Here is a 17,787-nt window from a genome sequence, read left to right as displayed (position 1 = left end):
ACACGAGCGCGTCTTCTTAGTAGCTCTTTGTCTTACTTCTCTCTCAGAAACCCTAAAGTCCCCAAAATGATCAATCTCTTCGTCTTTCTTTCTATTTTTTCTCAATTCCATCATTCGTTCCTTTAGTTCTGTTTGTCACAGGGGAAAAAAAAAAACCCTAGGACAGACTCCAAAAACCCTAATATTTATCCATTTTATCCGATTTATGGTTACTCAATGTTACTGAAATTACCAAAATCAATCTTGGTAAATCTCAAGAAAACCCTAGAAAGACATTAAGAAGAGAGAGAGAGAGAGAGAGAAAAAATGCCTGCTTTCGTCTCCTCATTCCTTCGCAAAACCCTATCCTCCCCGTCTTCATCTTTTTTGCTTAGAAATATCTCCCATAATCACACAAATCCCTATTCCTTTGTCCCCAATTACCGTCTCAGAAGTATTCAGGAAGCAAAATTCATACACCAAGGGGAGTCGAACCTTCTTCACAATGTAAGTAAATCCTACCAAAATTTCTATTGGTTTATCTCCAAATTTACAGAATTTCATTCTTTCAAATTAGTATAGGGAAAACTCTGTAGGGAACACTGAAATCTAATTGAAAGAGGGCTAACAGACCAAACAAACAATCATATAGTCTGTAATTGGTATCAGCTTTATTCCATTGACACAAGGCCTAGTAAGGATTCTCAATACTAAATGATTAGTCTCAAGTATATTATCCTCTGAATTTGAACAAAAAATTTGTAATCTTCATGGGTAAAACTTGCCATTTAAAAAAAAGATGAAGAAGGGGGGCTGCTGTTGGATCAAATATCGAGGGCGGTGGCGGCTCTTGTACGAGCATGCCCGATCGGGCCCCATATTTAATCTCCTGGAAAGTAGTGAACAAAGATTCATATGCACACTATTCCTCCACCTGTCCACCAAGAAATGAATTCTATCCACTTCCTGCATCCTATGTTTAAGCCCCTCCCTAAACCCACATCTATTGTACTATTATCCCTTCAATTTGTGGACTCCTACTGCTTGTTACACCTTTGCCTTGTAACCCACCCTCCAAATCTAATCATCATCCTCCTAAGTCTAATTTGCTTCTTAAACACACACACTTCCACAAAACAGTTCTTATAATGATGACATGTACCTGAAGAAAGATAATAGCAGTACAAAGAGGGAAATTTTATCTAATGTCGAGTCAAGTCTCAACTGCCACTTCAACTTTGGGGCACCAAGAAGAAGCCCTAAATATGTTGGCACTATAGGACCGTTCTTGCAGTCATATTTCTAGCAATAGCAACTAATAATTAGTCACCCAGTCCAACACCATGATTCATAAGGTTGTCTTATTTCCCTGTGATGGCATCCTATTGCATTTAAGGATGAATTGGAGGTCCCTGACTTGAGGGATACACATCAGAAGATATGAGAGCATCGTAGGTGAATTCCAGACCCTCTTCCATCCATACCTCTCAAATAACTCATACCTGTTTCAATTTTTTTAGCTGCACCTTTTGATGTATAGAATGTGAAAACCAACCCCAGAAAAAGGAGCAGAACCCCAATTTGCGGTAGAATTGAAGCAGGAATTTGGAAATATATAAATTAGAACAGGCCTTTACCTGTTTGTGCAACAGAAAGGAATAATAAACTGCAGAAAATAAACTCAAACTTTGAGCTACGTATTTGCTGTGCCTCCCAAGGTTTTGTCTGAACAGTTTATTTATGGGAAAAATGTTCCAATCATAGTTTCAAAGCACCCCTGAATCGTCGTGGACTCCCCCGAGTCGACTCCCTTTTACCTTGGCTGTGTTTTGGTTTGAGTCCGTGTTTTGCCCAACAAAGTTAGTCAAAACTCCTTAGACTCTCCCGAGTTATAACCGTGTCAATTGAGTACTTGACCACATCATGCTGAGTCAACCAGGATTTGCTTTGCCCGCGTTTTGACCCACATCAGTATTTTGAAACACCAGTTCCAACCTCCTTTAATTTCTATCCTCACTCTAATAAAACAAAGGACCTGTTGTAGAAGCCCCTTTTTAATCCAAACCTCCTAAATCTTGAAAAATAGTCTCACGTAAATTGACATCTCTGGAGCTATTTATAACAACACCAAAATGCGTGGGTTGCGAGTTATTTGCCCCATGGAGATTAGCAGTTACTCTAAGTGTGATAAGTGTATTTGGGTATTTATGTTTTTTATCACTATATATAAAAAAGTGAGGGGAGGGGAGGTCAACTATTGACTCTTATTTTTTTCTTTTTTCCGTGGTCTCTCACCCCATCATGTTATTCCTTCTATTCCTTTCTTTCGACATCACATTGATCTTTATCAGATGCTTAGAATTCAATTGTCTTCTCCATCATGTTCATGTGAGGCTACGAGGCATAGCTGATTTGTTAGCTAAATATTGAATAGCGAGGCGTTTTATGAGTACAGGGGACACTATCTCAGCAGTTTAGGTGTAACTTTGTTTGGTTATTTAATTTGCCTTTCCGTTCTTGATCTTTTCCATTTAATCAATAAAAGTATAAAACCATTATTGATATGGAAAGCAAGAAAAGAGGAATCTTGAACTAGATTAGGCAGATCTATTGTAGGTAGAAAAAAATTATTTATGACTGACAGCGGGAGGATTCATAGAAGAGTCTTGTGGTACAGTTAAAAAATGAAATTCACTAATTTGGATGTGTATGCTAGTTTTATGTTTTTCTTTTTTCCCGATATTTTTCCAAATAGCAATCTTATTTCCTGATATTTTTACCTTTATGTGTACGATTGGCAATGTTTCTGTTCACTTCTGGGAGTGATGAATACTGCAAACTGTTTGGGTGTTATTTTTGCATAGGGTTACTAATTATAAGTGTGGGTCCATCTATATTCTGTAATTATGGAAACTTTTTATGATGATACAACCGCAGGTGATATTAAAGTCATGTCGTGTGAGCAAGTCTTGTACTGATGCGAATTTGTCGAATAAGGTGGATAAGATTGCTGCTGTCTACTTTCAGTTTTTTTTATTACATATATAAAGACTTATTCCTTTCTCCCTTTCTATGTTCTGCAGGATTTGTCCAGGGCTTATGGTGAGTTATTTGCATGACTACTTTGGATTTAATTGTTCTTTTAGTAATGAATAACTGTTCCAGTTATCTTTCTGTTGGAGTGCATTGTTGAGAGGTTAAGAGTCTCCTAACCATTTAATATGGCACATGAATACGTTTTTTTTCCAAGTATTGTAATTTTTTATGACTTTTTTTTAATGTGGATTTTCTTTTTATTCTATAAATAATATAGGAGATTCTGGTAGATGCATTGGCTTGTTATCCTGTCCAGATTTTCTGGTTAATGAATGGCTTGTTACAATATTTAAAGTTAGAAACTCATATATTGATTTAAGTAAACTGTAAAAGCATAACTTTGAATGGTATGGCATATGCAAAGAACTATACTTGGATATGCAGAAATGTAATTAGTCTGTATTAAAAAACACCAGTAAAAAGAAAATAAAAGGAAAACAAAAGTTTAAGCTTTCATTTTTTTTGGGGATGGCGGTCAGTTCATATTCTACAATACTGATTTGTGAAAAATGAAATGTCCTTGCTAAGTTACTCACATTTCACAGTTACTTAAATGTTTTAAAATGGTCATGAACTGCATCAACTGACCGGGTAATGGGGAGTCCCTAGATGTATCTGCTAATGCCTTTTGGCTTTTGTGAAGATATAATGGATAGTTGGAGTTACAAATCAAGTCATTCTGCTTTTTATTCTAAAGCCCAATACCGTATGACTTGATGGGATCTTTCTTGATTAGTAATAATGAGATTATTGAATCGGAAAAAGAAGATTCTGCCTCCATAAATAAAATAAATGAGCCAATGAAAATGCATTCATGGAGAAGTATTCCCAACAAGAAATTCTGCTCCATCTGACCCATTTATAACAAGGTGATCAATCACCAAGTTTGCTTCTGTATGCATGCTATGTGAGACCTTAAGCTTCATTAAGCTTCAAAAGAATCAAAACAAAGTAAAAAATCTCAATAAGGATATTGGGAAAGAAACCTAGGATGAACTCCGAGGAACTGGCTTGCAATTGGTCCAATTGGCAATATTTCAGATTCCACTGTAAATCGCAAAGAAGTATGAATTTCAAGGCTATAAATAACACTGGGGCTGTACTTTCAATGCGTGGAGCTTCATCTCTCACAAAATGTTTAACATCAGTAGTGCCAGCAATGAAAGTGTCAATGATGATCACAAACTACTTCCATGAGGAACATCTCCCACTTTGGACTGGCCTGGGTTCCCTTTAAACTTTCCCTTTGAATCTAACTTCTTGACTACTTAAACCCATTATTGGTTAGAAGCTATGATTTGTGGACACGGACACGAGTGTCGCGTGTCGACACGGACACGGAGTGTCGGACACAGCAAACTCCCAAAATTTAGAAACGGGGACACGGCTAAAATAGAAAATACATATAATCATGATTTGTGGACACAGATTTGTGTGTCGAGTTTCGACATGGATATGCGGTCTCTGACATGGATCCCTTAAAAATCTAGAAATAGTGGCACACTCGTACAGATACATACATATAAAGTTACTGACACTTCTAGCAATACACTTAAAAGTGTCTAAAGGAGCGTCGACACGTGTGGACACGGGTGTCGTGTTGGACACGACATGACACGTGTGTCGGCAATAAATTCAAAGTGTCTGGCAAATCATAGGTTAGAAGGACAGCCCTAGGCATAGGAGAAAGAAGGCCCTTTCAAAATGTTTGTCCACTTTGTGAAAATTTGAAGCCACGCTTCTAATTATTCTATGCTCCAATGGTGTAAAAGAGAAAATCCGGGAGTTCCAGTAGAACGTAAATAGCTCTTCCCGAATCACTTGGATGTGGTTTATTTTAACTCTTCCTATGAAGGTCAAATTTATACCTTCTGCTTTGATTGTTTGAAGATCAAATTCCCAACTTATGCTTTGATTGGTCAGCATTTGCTTTGGGTGATTTTTCATTGGTATGGATTATTCTTGATTAAAAGAGATGTCCGCATATAGAGCACCACTATCTTTACTTCTGTTGGAATAGTTCATTACTCCATATCTTTATAGTTCCTGTTATGTTCTGGAATGCCAGCCTTTTAGAATTTCTATTAGTGTTTATAGGTATTTTCTATGGTATAACTGTTGTCTCAAATTGAAGAAATTTTGGTCCTGTATCACTTGGAAGGCTAACTATTATCATGGGATTGTAGGTCATATTGTGTAGGGCAGTTTGTTTTCCTTGTCATCATTAGTTTATCTGCCCTGTAATTTATCCCAATTTATTATTTAAGCCTTTATAGAAACTGCTCAGTCATTGCAGCGTAAATAGATAAATATTTTAGTGGATGAATGGACTAATAGAGACAGTTTGGCACACACTGTTTCTGATAGTTCCTAGAACAGTTCTCTTAAATCATTAGCAGATTAATTACAGTAACGTTAATGGCAATTTACTGGTTGACAATAATTTCTTTGTAGGAATCCATACTTTATCTGGAAGGCAATCTAGAATCCATATGCTTCGTTGTTTTGTTAGAACGCTTGCATCCACTTCAGCTTCGCAGACGTCAGGACAAACAGCAAATGAGGTATAATTACATGTTATTCCATCTTTGTCCTTTCTTTGTTCAATTACAATACTTACATGCATGTTTTTTCTTCTGGATTTTTCTCCACCTTTGTGATATTGGCAGATGTAAGATATTTTTGAAAATTCAGATAGTTATTAAAAATATTCTAGTTTCTAGAAGAAAGGAACATTATTAAAAGGTGCCTCTTCTTCTGTCAATAGTAGTCAGTGTAAGCTCTGGCACTTTATTGTCCGTTCTTCAATATTTACACTCTATTTATTCTGTGAATAAATGTTATGAAACACCTGTACCATTTACACATTTCCAGTTGGTCAGCTAAGCATAAGGAATTACTCTATAGCAAATTGTTAACAAATGATAAATTGGAGGTATGAAATATCTGTGATGCAGTGACCGGCTTAGTCTAGTTTTGGATATCTTTCATATAGCTTTTCTTTATTACTTAAATTTCTAACTTAGCACTCGAAAAAGAAAAGCCATGTGTGAAGAAGATAGTGGGGGCATGGTTCTCCAAAAAGATGAAAAAAGCCTAAGTAGATTCATACCCTTAACACGGTACACAAGTTGCAAATTTATCTGTTTACCTGATTGCTTTTCTAACTAGCTTATCTGATTCGAACATGAGAACATACAATCTCATCAAATTATAAAAAAATTATCTTGGAGGACTTGGGGTGGAATTGTTTTTTCTCTCGTTCTTAATGCAAGAAAACCTATGATTGGTGGACATGGACACGAGTGTTGCTTGTCAACATGGACACGGAGTGTTGGACACAACAAACCCCCAAAATTTAGAAACGGAGACACTACTAAGACAGAAAGCGTATATATTTATGATTAGTGAACACAGTAAGATACAATGAATATATTATTAGAATAAGAATTTGTTTAGGGTTTTAGGTTTTGAGGAGGGGATATAACAACAAATATTAGTTAAAGAAGAGCTAAAAGAAGAGTATACAATCAAAGAAGAGTTAATAATAAAAGAGGTAAACACAATATTCAATAATAAAATAGAATGTTATACTTCAAACGGTACAAAAATGCGTCGGTACGCCCACATTAAGTCTGATACTTCTATCGGTACATTTACAAGTGTCGACACTAAGTGTCAGCGTCCACACGACACGACACGTGTCAGCAATAAATTCAAAACACCTGTTAAATCATAGAAAAAAAAAAACAAAACAAAACATAGATCACATAATAGCTAATGAGTTCTATCTTTGGGGACCATTCAAAAAAGAAGAAGAAGAAGATCTATCTTTGGGGTTTAGCCTCTAGCTCAATGGTAAAGACTATGTTCTTTGGCCTTGAGGTCGGTGGTTCGATCCCAGCTTACCTACCCAAAAAAAAGCTAATGAGAAGTGCAACCACAGTAGACATTTGAACTAGAAGATCAAGTAGCTAATTAGCTCCCTCCTAAAACTTATTGTTACATCATTTCCTTTACATTCAAGCCCCCCATAGTGATTTTTTTTATACATTCTTCATTTTAGTCTATTACTTCTCTTAAAAACGTATTTGTTTGAACCTATTTCTTTATCTATTTGATTGCAAAGAACCCGTTTTAATCTAGATCCAGTGGAAAAAACATCCGAACCTTCTTTTGTAGTTCTTTTTCCCTTTTGTCCTGCATTAAAGAATGCATGAGAAGATTGCCTAAATGGAACTGAGGATATCTAAAGATGGGATCTAATTTCTTCTTGTACATGTACACATCTTAGTAGAAGGTATATTTTACAATTAGAAGACAGTCAAATATTTTCTTATGCTCTTAATGTTATGCTATTTTAATTTTGTTGCCAGGAATTTGAATCCGATTCTTAGTTTTGAAAACATGCTAGAAGTTTGCATGTTTTCCATCTCTTCTCATGTTATGTGAGGCAGAAAGTTTCACTTTAATTGAATTTCTTTTCTTTCTCCAGGGGAAGAGAAAAGATATATCTACCATCGAGGATCCCTTTGATGCTCCTACGTACAATATCCCAGAGAAACCGGTGACATTTACTGAGGGTGCTTCATATAGTGTTATAATACTTGCAGGGCTAGGTATTGCAGGTGCTGCGGCCTATGCTGTTTTCAAGGAGCTCATATTTCAACCAAAAGAGTAAGATTTCCTTTATGTATTCTTTATTGTTAGCAATTCTGATGCAGGAAGTTAAACCCTATATTGTATCCCTATTGTTATTTTTTTTCTTCTATAAATTGGTATCATTTATAAAGTAAGAATCCTTCTAGATAATCTAATGAGGTTATGCTGATTTCTAGAATGATGCAGAAACCTGGATTTTAAATAATCCGAACTGTAACATTATCGCTATAATATCTTTAATCTATCGCAAATATCCAGAAAGTTTGTTGGATAAGTAAGCCTGTTGCTTTTGTTGCAGGCAGATCAGAAGGATTAGTTCTTTTAAAATGGTAAAATACCATTAAATCAAAGGGATGATCTTAGTTTTTCTTTTCTTATTGAAATGGTGAATGCTTGAATTTATTATTAACATAGAAATAAATTCAAATTGGTTGCCTTTTTACCAAAAGTGTTGGTATGTTTGCTTTCTGATGGATTTTTTTTTCTCAGAAACTCCACCTATTGCTAAAGGATTTGTGTGGCTATTGGATTGCACATAATTGCTAGCCATAACACTGACATTTAGCGTTGGTGTATGTGGAGGTGGTAATAAGGATTAATATGTTGTTTATCAATGTTGTAGGCAAACTATTGGGTAGAAATAAGTTTTTACTAATAAATTTGGGAATTATCATGTATAGCCTTACTAAAGAACTGCATGTGCTTTGATGTTATCCAAGTAAAGTTATTGGTTGATGGAAATGTGTATTTATATCACTAAATGTTTGTTTTTTGAATAGTGAAATTCTATCAGTGAGGGGCGAAGCCCAATTTCCAAGGTGGTTAATAACAATTCATCAAAAAAATCAGAAGGAAAAGATAAATGCAAATGATAGTCAAACAGGACAGAGACAGTCAAAATTGATCGAAACAATCAATAGGAAAAACAGCAGCTCAAATGGGCTGATCAAGCCGAAGGATCGACTCCCTGGTAACTCTAGAAAGTGTTTGAGCGTCTTCATTAGAATTGGCTGATAGCCAAACATGGATGAAATCTACACTATGACCCTCCAGAGTGTCCATGATCTCCTCTATGGCATCCACAAATTTCCACAGGTGTCAAACGTCCTATCTCATACATCTGGCCACATTGAGAGTCATCCTCAATGTTGATCTGATCCACTACTGTCAATATAATTATGCAACACATAATGGTATAGTATACCACGACTATAACTATGGTTTTGGTTCCGGTATGCGTTTCGGTTTTAGTATGTGTTTCCATGCTGATGGAGAGTGAAATATTTCGGTTATTTAGTGTCAGTTTCGGTGGAAATTTATGCATTCTGATCTAGAATTTTTGTTTCTCTTATGGATTTGCAGTAGTACACTATTTGGTTGCAATCAACGTTAATGGAAGAGCTCCCCAAAATAATACCAACAAGAAGAGAACACAGATACACTGATTCTTGCCAATAGGAAAAAGTCCATCCGTCCCTTTTTCCCGTTCTTTTTATTAGCTAATTAGAGCTAAGCTGAAAAAGACCCCATGGTCTTGGTTGGGCTTTAATGCCCAGATTACATGTAATTCTAAATAGAGACAAAAAAGATCTGATTACTATCATTATCCAAAAACAACTCTATCTACGGTTTCCCACAAAACCAATATATCACGGCATGTCTTCTTAGGAGATTTTCCACTAACTCAGTTGATTCTCCAGCCAATAAAAACTCCCTAATGGTATGCAGTTTCCAAATAAAATGGGCTGATATTAGAATTGTACTCCTTGGTGCAAGGTGTCGAGACTTATCTTCACCCAACAAACAAACCTCATAATTTTTGCTTGGTTTATCCATCCAAATCAGCATGCCAAAAAAAAACGCCATGCCCGCATGGCCAAAAAAAAAATGACATGCGGGTTTGCGGCTACTTGTGATGCCTTTAATTGGGCTCACTCTTAGCCACGGTCCACCTGGATCATGGCTCCCCCTCTTTGGGGGATTTTGCTCCTGCAAAATCAATGATTGAGATGGGGAGAAAGCCGTTGGCCCCCATCTCTACATGTCCACCATGTTTGGTTTGGCTTGGGTCTACCCTTTTCAATTGAAGGACGCTCAACCTGGCATTGCTTGGGTTCTTTCAGGGGTCGTTCATGGCTTCTACCTTGTCTCAGTTGACGAGCTTTTCGAGTATGTATTCGTTTCTTCTGCTTAGGACCTCTTTTCGGTTGGATGGGCCGGGTCTTTGGTGTTTCCATCGTTTGTGAACTACTAGACTTAGGCCCTGTCATGAGCGTCACAAATTTGCCGCTAGCATTCACCAATCGTTTGACGTGCGTGGCAGAGATGAGTGATTTGGCACCTTCTGTCGGTTGATTCGCCTTGATAGTGAGCCCTTCCCATCTTTCATGAGTCGGTACTTTTTCTCCCTTCCGTAGAAGACTGCATCTCTATCCCACAAATATGGGCTACCGAGGATCACTTCGCAAACATCCAACGGTACCATCTCGCATGTGACCTCATCCACGTATCGATCAGTGATGGCAAACTTGAACGTACACTGACGAGTGATTTTCCTTTCCACGTCATTTTGGATCCATCCAAGTGGATAAGGCCGTGGATGTGGAGTGGTCGTGAATCCCATCTTGGTGACTAGTCCTTCGGAGATCAGATTTTTCTGGCTTCCTGGATCGATGATCGCCCCCACCAAGTTCTGTTTGACTTGGATCTGAACATGGAAAAGCTCTTCACGTTCGTCTTGAACTGAGGGTGCTTCATTAGATCTGGTCATGAGTGTTGACTTCTCATCTACGGTTGTCATCTCCTGGACTTCCTCGGCTTCTACAGCATGCAAAGTAGCCTTAGATTCATCCTCCATGTTTGTGTTTCGTGATCTCGTCGGTCGTAGCTCGGGGTGTAATATCCAACACTCCTCGCTTGTGTGGCCCGACCGTTTGCGTTGATCACACCACACCTTACGAACTGTGTTGGTATACTTGCTCGGCTTTGGATCCAACTTGGCTTTGTCTCTTGTCCGATCATCTTTCTTCTTGTGCCTCTGATCTTGTTTCTCAATTGCCATAGCTTTGATGCTTGCCTCCACAATAGTGTCGATGTGGAATAGATTTAATTCGTTCCGGATGTATTCATGTAGTTCACCTAGGTATTTCATAAAGGTTTCTCGCTCCTCTAGGGAGATCCCAAGCACTATGGCTTGTTTGTGAAACTCTGTAGTGTACTCTTGCATCGTTTGCTCGAATCGTTGCCGTAGGTATTGCCATCATACCCATCTGTCTTTCTTGTATCCGAGGGGGTAGACCTGCTTCCGAATCAGTGTCTGGAACTGCTGCCAGGTCACGTTTGCTAATCCCTTGCTTCTCGCATAGGAATTCCACCATATAAGGGTGTGATTGGTCAGTTTTAGTCTAGCGAAATTTACCTTATGGGTGTCTGTGTACTGGTAGATTGAGAAATACGTCTCGAGCCTGTCGATCCAATCGTCCAATATTTCTGCGTCAACTTTGCCATCGTACACCGGCATGTTGATCCTTGCCTCCACCTTGAAGGGTTGAACTTGGACTCTCTCTTGCGTGTGGGATGTTTGCGTCACCGGATCTCCTTTTCCCCCTTCTCGGTCATTCTCGACCTCCACCTCTTTCCCACGGGTGGCGAGTTCAGGATTCGGCTGCGAGGTTGTTGCCTCCTTGGCAGACATCAGTTGCGACATCATCGACATCATGGTCGCCATCTGGCTCTTGATCTGTAAAAGTCTCTGATCTACTCCATGATGTTCCACCGTATCTCTTTGCTCAACGGTTACGGGTACTAGGCCTTCTTCTTCACGTTCTTGTTGTCGCGAAGCGCGGGCGTTCACCATTGTTTTGCGGTCCCAAGACGATGGCGGAACCAGAGCTCTGATACCAATGATCTAGAATTTTTGTTTCTCTTATGGATTTGTAGTAGTACACTCTTTGGTTGCAATCAACGTTAATGGAAGAGCTCCCCAAAATAATACCAACAAGAAGAGAACACAAATACACTGATTTTTGCCAATAGGAAAAAGTCCATCCGTCCCTTTTTCCTGTTCTTTTTATTAGCTACTTAGAGCTAAGCAGAAAAAGACCCCATGGTCTTGGGCTCTAATGCCCAGATTACATGTAATTCAAAATAGAGAAAAAAGGATCTGATTACTATCATTATCCAAAAACAACTCTATCTACGGTTTCCCACAAAACCAATATATCACGGCATGTCTTCTTAGGAGATTTTTCACTAACCCAGTTGATTCTCCATCCAATAAAAACTCCCTAATGGTATGCAGTTTCCAAACAAAATGGGCTGATATTAGAATTGTACTCCTTGGTGCAAGGTGTCGAGACTTATCTTCACCCAACAAACAAACCTCACAATTTTTGCTTGGTTTATCCATCCAAATCAGCAGCCAAAAAAAACACGCCATGCCAGCATGGCCAAAAAAAAAAAAAATGGCATGCGGGTTTGCGGCTACTTGTGATGCCTCTAATTGGGCTCACTCTTAGCCGCGATCCACCTGGATCACATTCCCTCAAACATAAAAATCTCCTCAAATCCCTTTCAGTGAGGGCTCTGCAACATCATTAGCCTCTATATGCAACATGAAGAAAAACGAAAGTCCTTTCCTCTACACACATCAACAATATTGTGGATTATGTGAACTAACCTCCACAGTCCCTGACTACGGCATACAACCCAAGCAATTGATTTGCAAAGTCACCTTAAATCCATAACCTCCCTTCCAAAATCCTTACACTACCTGTAACGAGGGAACTTGCCTTGTTTTTGTTACGGTCCTTGGTACCAGCAGAGTCCGTGACACCACAATCTGCCCTTGATGACCTGTTGCATCTTAGAGTACTGAGTTTTCAAAGTGACAGCTGATTCTTGAGAATGAATGAGATCCAGGACCAAGGAAGCAATATTCTTCACTGGGAGTGGGGAACCGCGATTCCCCAGTTCGCGAATCCGAAACAGAAATCTTCTCGAATCCCCAAAAACTGGGAATCCCGGTTCGGATTCGCCGTAAACCCGATTCCCACTTTTGGGAATCGCGGTTTATGATTCCTCGGAAACGCGATTCCCACTTTTGGCAACCGCGGTTTAATGTTATGTGAAACGTAATTTTCCGGCAATTCCCCGAAGATTCCTTGGCGATTCCCTACTCCCCAACGATTCCTTGGCGATTCCCTACTCCCCAACGATTCCTCGGCGAATCTTCGGTGACTCTCCGGCGACTTCCCGCTTCTGACCATTCCGAGAGCCTAGGAAGCACGGGTACTCTCCCGAGGCTCCCGCACTCGTACCCAACACGTATGGGTTGCGGGTACGTCCTAGGTACGTACCCCATTTTAAAAAGAAAAAAAAACCAATTTTGGTTGTCGGGTGCGTGTCGGGTGCGCACCCACGCGTACCCGACACGTCCTGGTTCTTCCTGCTGCTTCTCTTTCCTCTCCTGTACTTCTCTCTCATTTCCTGTACTCGGTATTTACATGTAAACCATTTAAGTAAATGTCCATTTACTTAAGATTTACATGCAAATAACATAATACCCCCCATTTGGATTTATTAAAAATAGTTTCAAGACCCAAATCTAAAAGGAAAAAAAGTCAACTCTCCTGTTTTAGTACAAAATTCAAAGAAAAAGGGTCGGGTCAAAATTTTAACTTTCTTAACTTCAAAACTGTGTGGTATTTTTCAAATTTTAAAAATTCATAAAATTTATCGTGTCCAAACATTATGAAATCCCAAAAGTCCGTGTAAAAAAATCTCATAATTTGGTCTCTAAAAATTATTCATCTTGTCAGGCACTGGTCAACATACTGGCGACATACTTTTTTTTCTAATGAATGATGTATTGATGCCTCATGTTATGAAATATGGAACTTAATCACTTATGAAATGAAGAGTAATATTAGAATTTTCCATTTTGGTGATGTTATTGTTATTTGATTGCTCTACAATTATTTTTTTTAATTTTTATAAATATGTAATAAAATTTTAAAATATATTATTATATTCGGCGTACGCGAAGGTTCCCGCACTCGGTTTTTTTTGCAAATCACGTACCCACGTACCCGTGTCGTGTCGTACCCGCACCCCGTACCCTTACCCGTGCTTCATAGCCGGGAGACTTCGATCCCCGCTTTCGATTCCCACTCTGGCAACCTTGTTCAGGACCTTAGCTGACACTTTGGCACTTGATATCATCCTTTTTTCCTTTCCTATTTTAATGAGATTTCAGACTTTTTGTTGTCTTTGCAACTTTATAACCTTCTGTTTTCATTGGTAAAGCTTAACTTTATTTGTTTAATACTGGATAAAAATAATATTCTCTTATTACAGGTACAAGATTTTCGGGAAGGGACTGGAAAGGGTTCAAAATGATAGTCAGGTTTGTAGAAAGCATATGTTCTATTGTGCCCATTCCTTAACATTCATTTCCCACATCTGATCTCTTGAGCATTGTCAGGTTAGAGCGAGAATTGGTTCTCCTATTACTGGCTACGGTTCGGAAAGCAGAAATCGTGCTGCTCGCCAACGTATTCCCAATAGAGCATGGACAGATGAGGATGGCGTTGAGCATGTTGAGGTAGCATCTTACTAGAAATTGCTGAATTTTTTTTTCATGAATTTGTTTTTATTTTCATACAACATGATGTTTAGGCCATTGTTCATCATTTAAATCTTTCGAAGTCATTTTATTTTTTGCCTTTCTATATTAGCACTGGCTTTATGAACATATGTTCAAGAAACATTTGGACTGGCAATGAACATGATGCAATATCAAATTAGGCACCAATTATACAGGCTCACATGCCAAATTTGTATGAACTTTCGCAGCTATCAGGGCCCAATGTTGTTTATTTTCTTGAAATATCTGTTTCTTTTCATTTTAGCAAATTAGATCTTGTTAGAAACTTACCAACTTCTCCAAAAGCTTAAGCTGTTGGAGAAGGGCAGTATTTAATCTTTTTATACTTTAACACTCCCCTTCAAATGTGGCCCACTTGGCAAACACGTGGTACATGTGGTCCCTCCTTGGGCCGACCATTGCACGTGGATTTTTTTTTGGATATCGGGGAGGTTTGAACTCGAGACCTTTGGCTCTGATACCATGTTAGAAACTTACCAACTTCTTCAAAAATCAAGCTGTTGGAGAAGGGCAGTATTTAATCTTTTTATACTTTAACAGATCTAACCAAAACGTAGTAAACTTATTTAATAAATTAAAGATACCTCGGTATTCCTGACAAGAACCGGGCCCCTTTTCTTTTACTGTCCAAATTGAACTCCCTAAAACTTAATGTTAGTAAACCGAAGATAAGAGGCTATTGTTGTATAGGTCACAAGCTCCTGAGCAGTTGGATAATGATGAATTAAACCTAATTTAGCCTGTGCGTTATAATTCCAAAATCCCATCCATCTCTTCCCCACTATGTTCTTCCCTACTATGTTGGTTGACTGTTTAATTACTAGCTGGATAAACCCCATTGTATAAGCACCTATATGTTTATTGATGCTTGATGGTTTGATAAAGGCTGTTTCTGCCCTAGTGAGAATAATATCATCAACAGAAACCAAGAGGATCGTCATGCGAGTTATGGCTCCATGAGTAAATACAGTGTGGGGTCATATTGATATTGGCGAAAGCCCATAGCACGTATCATCACTGTACTAAATCAGTGAAACCATGCTCGTGGGGACTGCTTCGGAAATTGGGTTGAGCTTTTACCTTAAAATCGGGTCGGTTTCAGGTTGATTCTAATTTATTTTTTAGCAAAAGTTGAACCCGACCCAACCCAACCCAAATGAGCTTTAACATTAAATTTATTTCTTTTTTGTTGAAACTTGCCATGATGTCCAACTATTGATGCAGATTAACTTTTATATCCGCGGACCGCACGGAGCAGGAAAGGTTTACACCGAAATGTTCAAGGACAAAGTTGACAAGCAATGGAAGTACACTTACCTGATTGTTGAAATTAAATCGCCCTCGCCCGCTCAACTAATGCTTGAATCATATGTCCCGGCTTAAGGGTGTTTTGAATGCCATCATCTGATGGGGCTCACTACCAACCATCCACAGGTAAGGAACCTAGATCGACACTGTTGTTCCGCGTGTTTCAATGCTTAAGAAGGGTTCCTTATATTTTGTTTAGTGAAATGGGTCTGGCGTTAGTTAATTTGTTAAAATTTTCTCCATGTTTATTTGTTGAGGATGTCGCGAAAAATGAATTGAGATAATGTAATCGTTTAATAATCGAAAGATTACAAGGTGACATGGGATTAAAGAAGGGCCCACTTCCATCTACATTGAACTTTGGTGATGGGGGTCTACATTTGGCATGTGCTCACACACTAATCCATTTTCAGCTCCTTGTAACCGTGACATGAGAACTTTAGTACATAGCATCTCTCCAGTGGGTTCAGATCACTTGGGCACTACTCGTTTTGGATTTTGAGAATCGATTTGAGTCCAATAATAGCTTTTGGACTAAAAATGAATTCTCAGAGTCCCAGCCCTTTTTGTTTTGGATTACCAATTGGTGACTCCAAAACTGATTATTGAACTGTCCATATGATGGCTTTACTTTGGATTACTTGTAGCTCAAAAATCAAACCAATCAATCAATCTTGGCATATAGGCCATGGTTTGGCCACCATGAATTTTTTTTTCATAGATTTATCCAATGGTAGGAGAGAGGAAAGGAGGGTGGGAGAGGCAGAGAGGGCACGAGTAAGCAGAGCCGGCAACGGGGCGGGTCGGGGCCGGATGTTGGGGTCCCCTACTCCTTCCCCTCTGTAGGGAATGTTCCCGCTCCCCTTCCCCTCTCCACTGTGGGGATGGTGGGGAATCCCCCTCCCCTCCCCTTCCCCGCCCCGCATCCTTCGGGGACAATCACTTTACTTTGTTAAATGTTAGGTTTAAAACTAAAGATTTGCTAGGAACAATCACTTTAGGCATGTTGCGGCTTGGCTGTTGCATGTGAGAGTAGCCACACAACCCACATATGCTAAGATTTTGTCTTATTCATTTTATTAACATGGGGACAAAGGTGGTTGCTCACAGATTCATTTAATTGATCAATAGTCCCTAGTAGATCCCTAATTCCCAATCCCACTTGCTAAAAAGTACTGTACGTGCCACACCATAGGAAGATCCAAACCATCCATTTGATGGGCACACCATACTACCATAGGCATAGGATGACCCAAACCTTCCACTTGATGGGCACATTGTAGGATAATCCAAACTGTCCATTTGATGGGCCATAATGTAAATAGGTTGTGGCCCAAAAATCATTTCCATAGGATAATCCCAACCCTCTGATCTATAGAGGAATTGCATATTATGGTACCTTCTATAGATCGGAGGGTTGCAATCATCCTATGGAAATGATTTTTGGGCCGCAATCTATTTACGTTGTGGCCCATCAAATGGACGGTTTGGATGATCTATGGTGTGGCCTGTAAAGTACTTTTAAATTGTAGCCTATCAAATGGACGGTTTGGATCATCCTATGGTGTAGCCCATACATTACTTTTGGAAAAATAATGGACTATACGAGCGCACACCATATAAAATCTCTTCACTCATCAGAGAGATGTTGCCTTTATTTGGCGGAGGGGGATTTTCAAAAAATTTAATGTTGCCTTACAGTGATGGTTCGATGGAGAGATTTTAGGGATTTCTAAGGGTAATATACTAAATATAATGAGGGACAATGCCCAATGGATTATGGGTAAAAGAAAACATAAAAAGCTAATTCAGGGACAAAACTGTACTAATGAAAATTATGACAATTTTGGGGGAATCTTGTAGATATGTTTTGATCCAAGGGGTTTCTAGTAGTTTTCCCAAAAAAAAAAAAAAAACACTTAAAAAAATACAAGAAAAAAATGGCATTAATGCAGGGCGGGGCGAACTCCATCCCCTTCTCCTCCCGCACCGGGGAATTTTTTAAATCCCCTTCCCCCACTCAAATCGGGGAATCCCCTCCCCAAGCAGGGCGGGGCGGGGCGGATCCCCGCTTT

The 17,787-nt window shown here is 39.0% G+C and overlaps 1 protein-coding gene across 2 annotated transcripts; it reads left to right on the top strand.

Moving 5' to 3' along the window:
• Positions 1-50: 50 nt before the first annotated feature.
• Positions 51-16,063, top strand: SD3 (import inner membrane translocase subunit). 2 transcript variants are annotated; one of them, XM_077371541.1, is made up of 8 exons: positions 51-486; positions 2,917-2,976; positions 3,063-3,081; positions 5,530-5,639; positions 7,571-7,752; positions 14,095-14,143; positions 14,222-14,341; positions 15,629-16,063. In XM_077371541.1, the coding sequence occupies exons 1-8, from the start codon at positions 307-309 to the stop codon at positions 15,785-15,787; spliced, it is 879 nt and encodes a 292-aa protein (XP_077227656.1). In that variant the 5' UTR covers positions 51-306; the 3' UTR covers positions 15,788-16,063. The 2 variants fall into 2 exon arrangements, with proteins under 2 accessions (XP_077227656.1, XP_077227657.1); XM_077371542.1 differs by lacking the exon at positions 2,917-2,976.
• Positions 16,064-17,787: the final 1,724 nt, after the last annotated feature.

Source organism: Tasmannia lanceolata, unplaced genomic scaffold (assembly GCF_043159265.1).
Source record: "Tasmannia lanceolata isolate RefF3 unplaced genomic scaffold, GAP_Taslan_0.1 ptg000037l, whole genome shotgun sequence".
NCBI lineage: Eukaryota > Viridiplantae > Streptophyta > Magnoliopsida > Canellales > Winteraceae > Tasmannia > Tasmannia lanceolata.
This window is presented reverse-complemented; position numbering and strand designations above follow the sequence as displayed.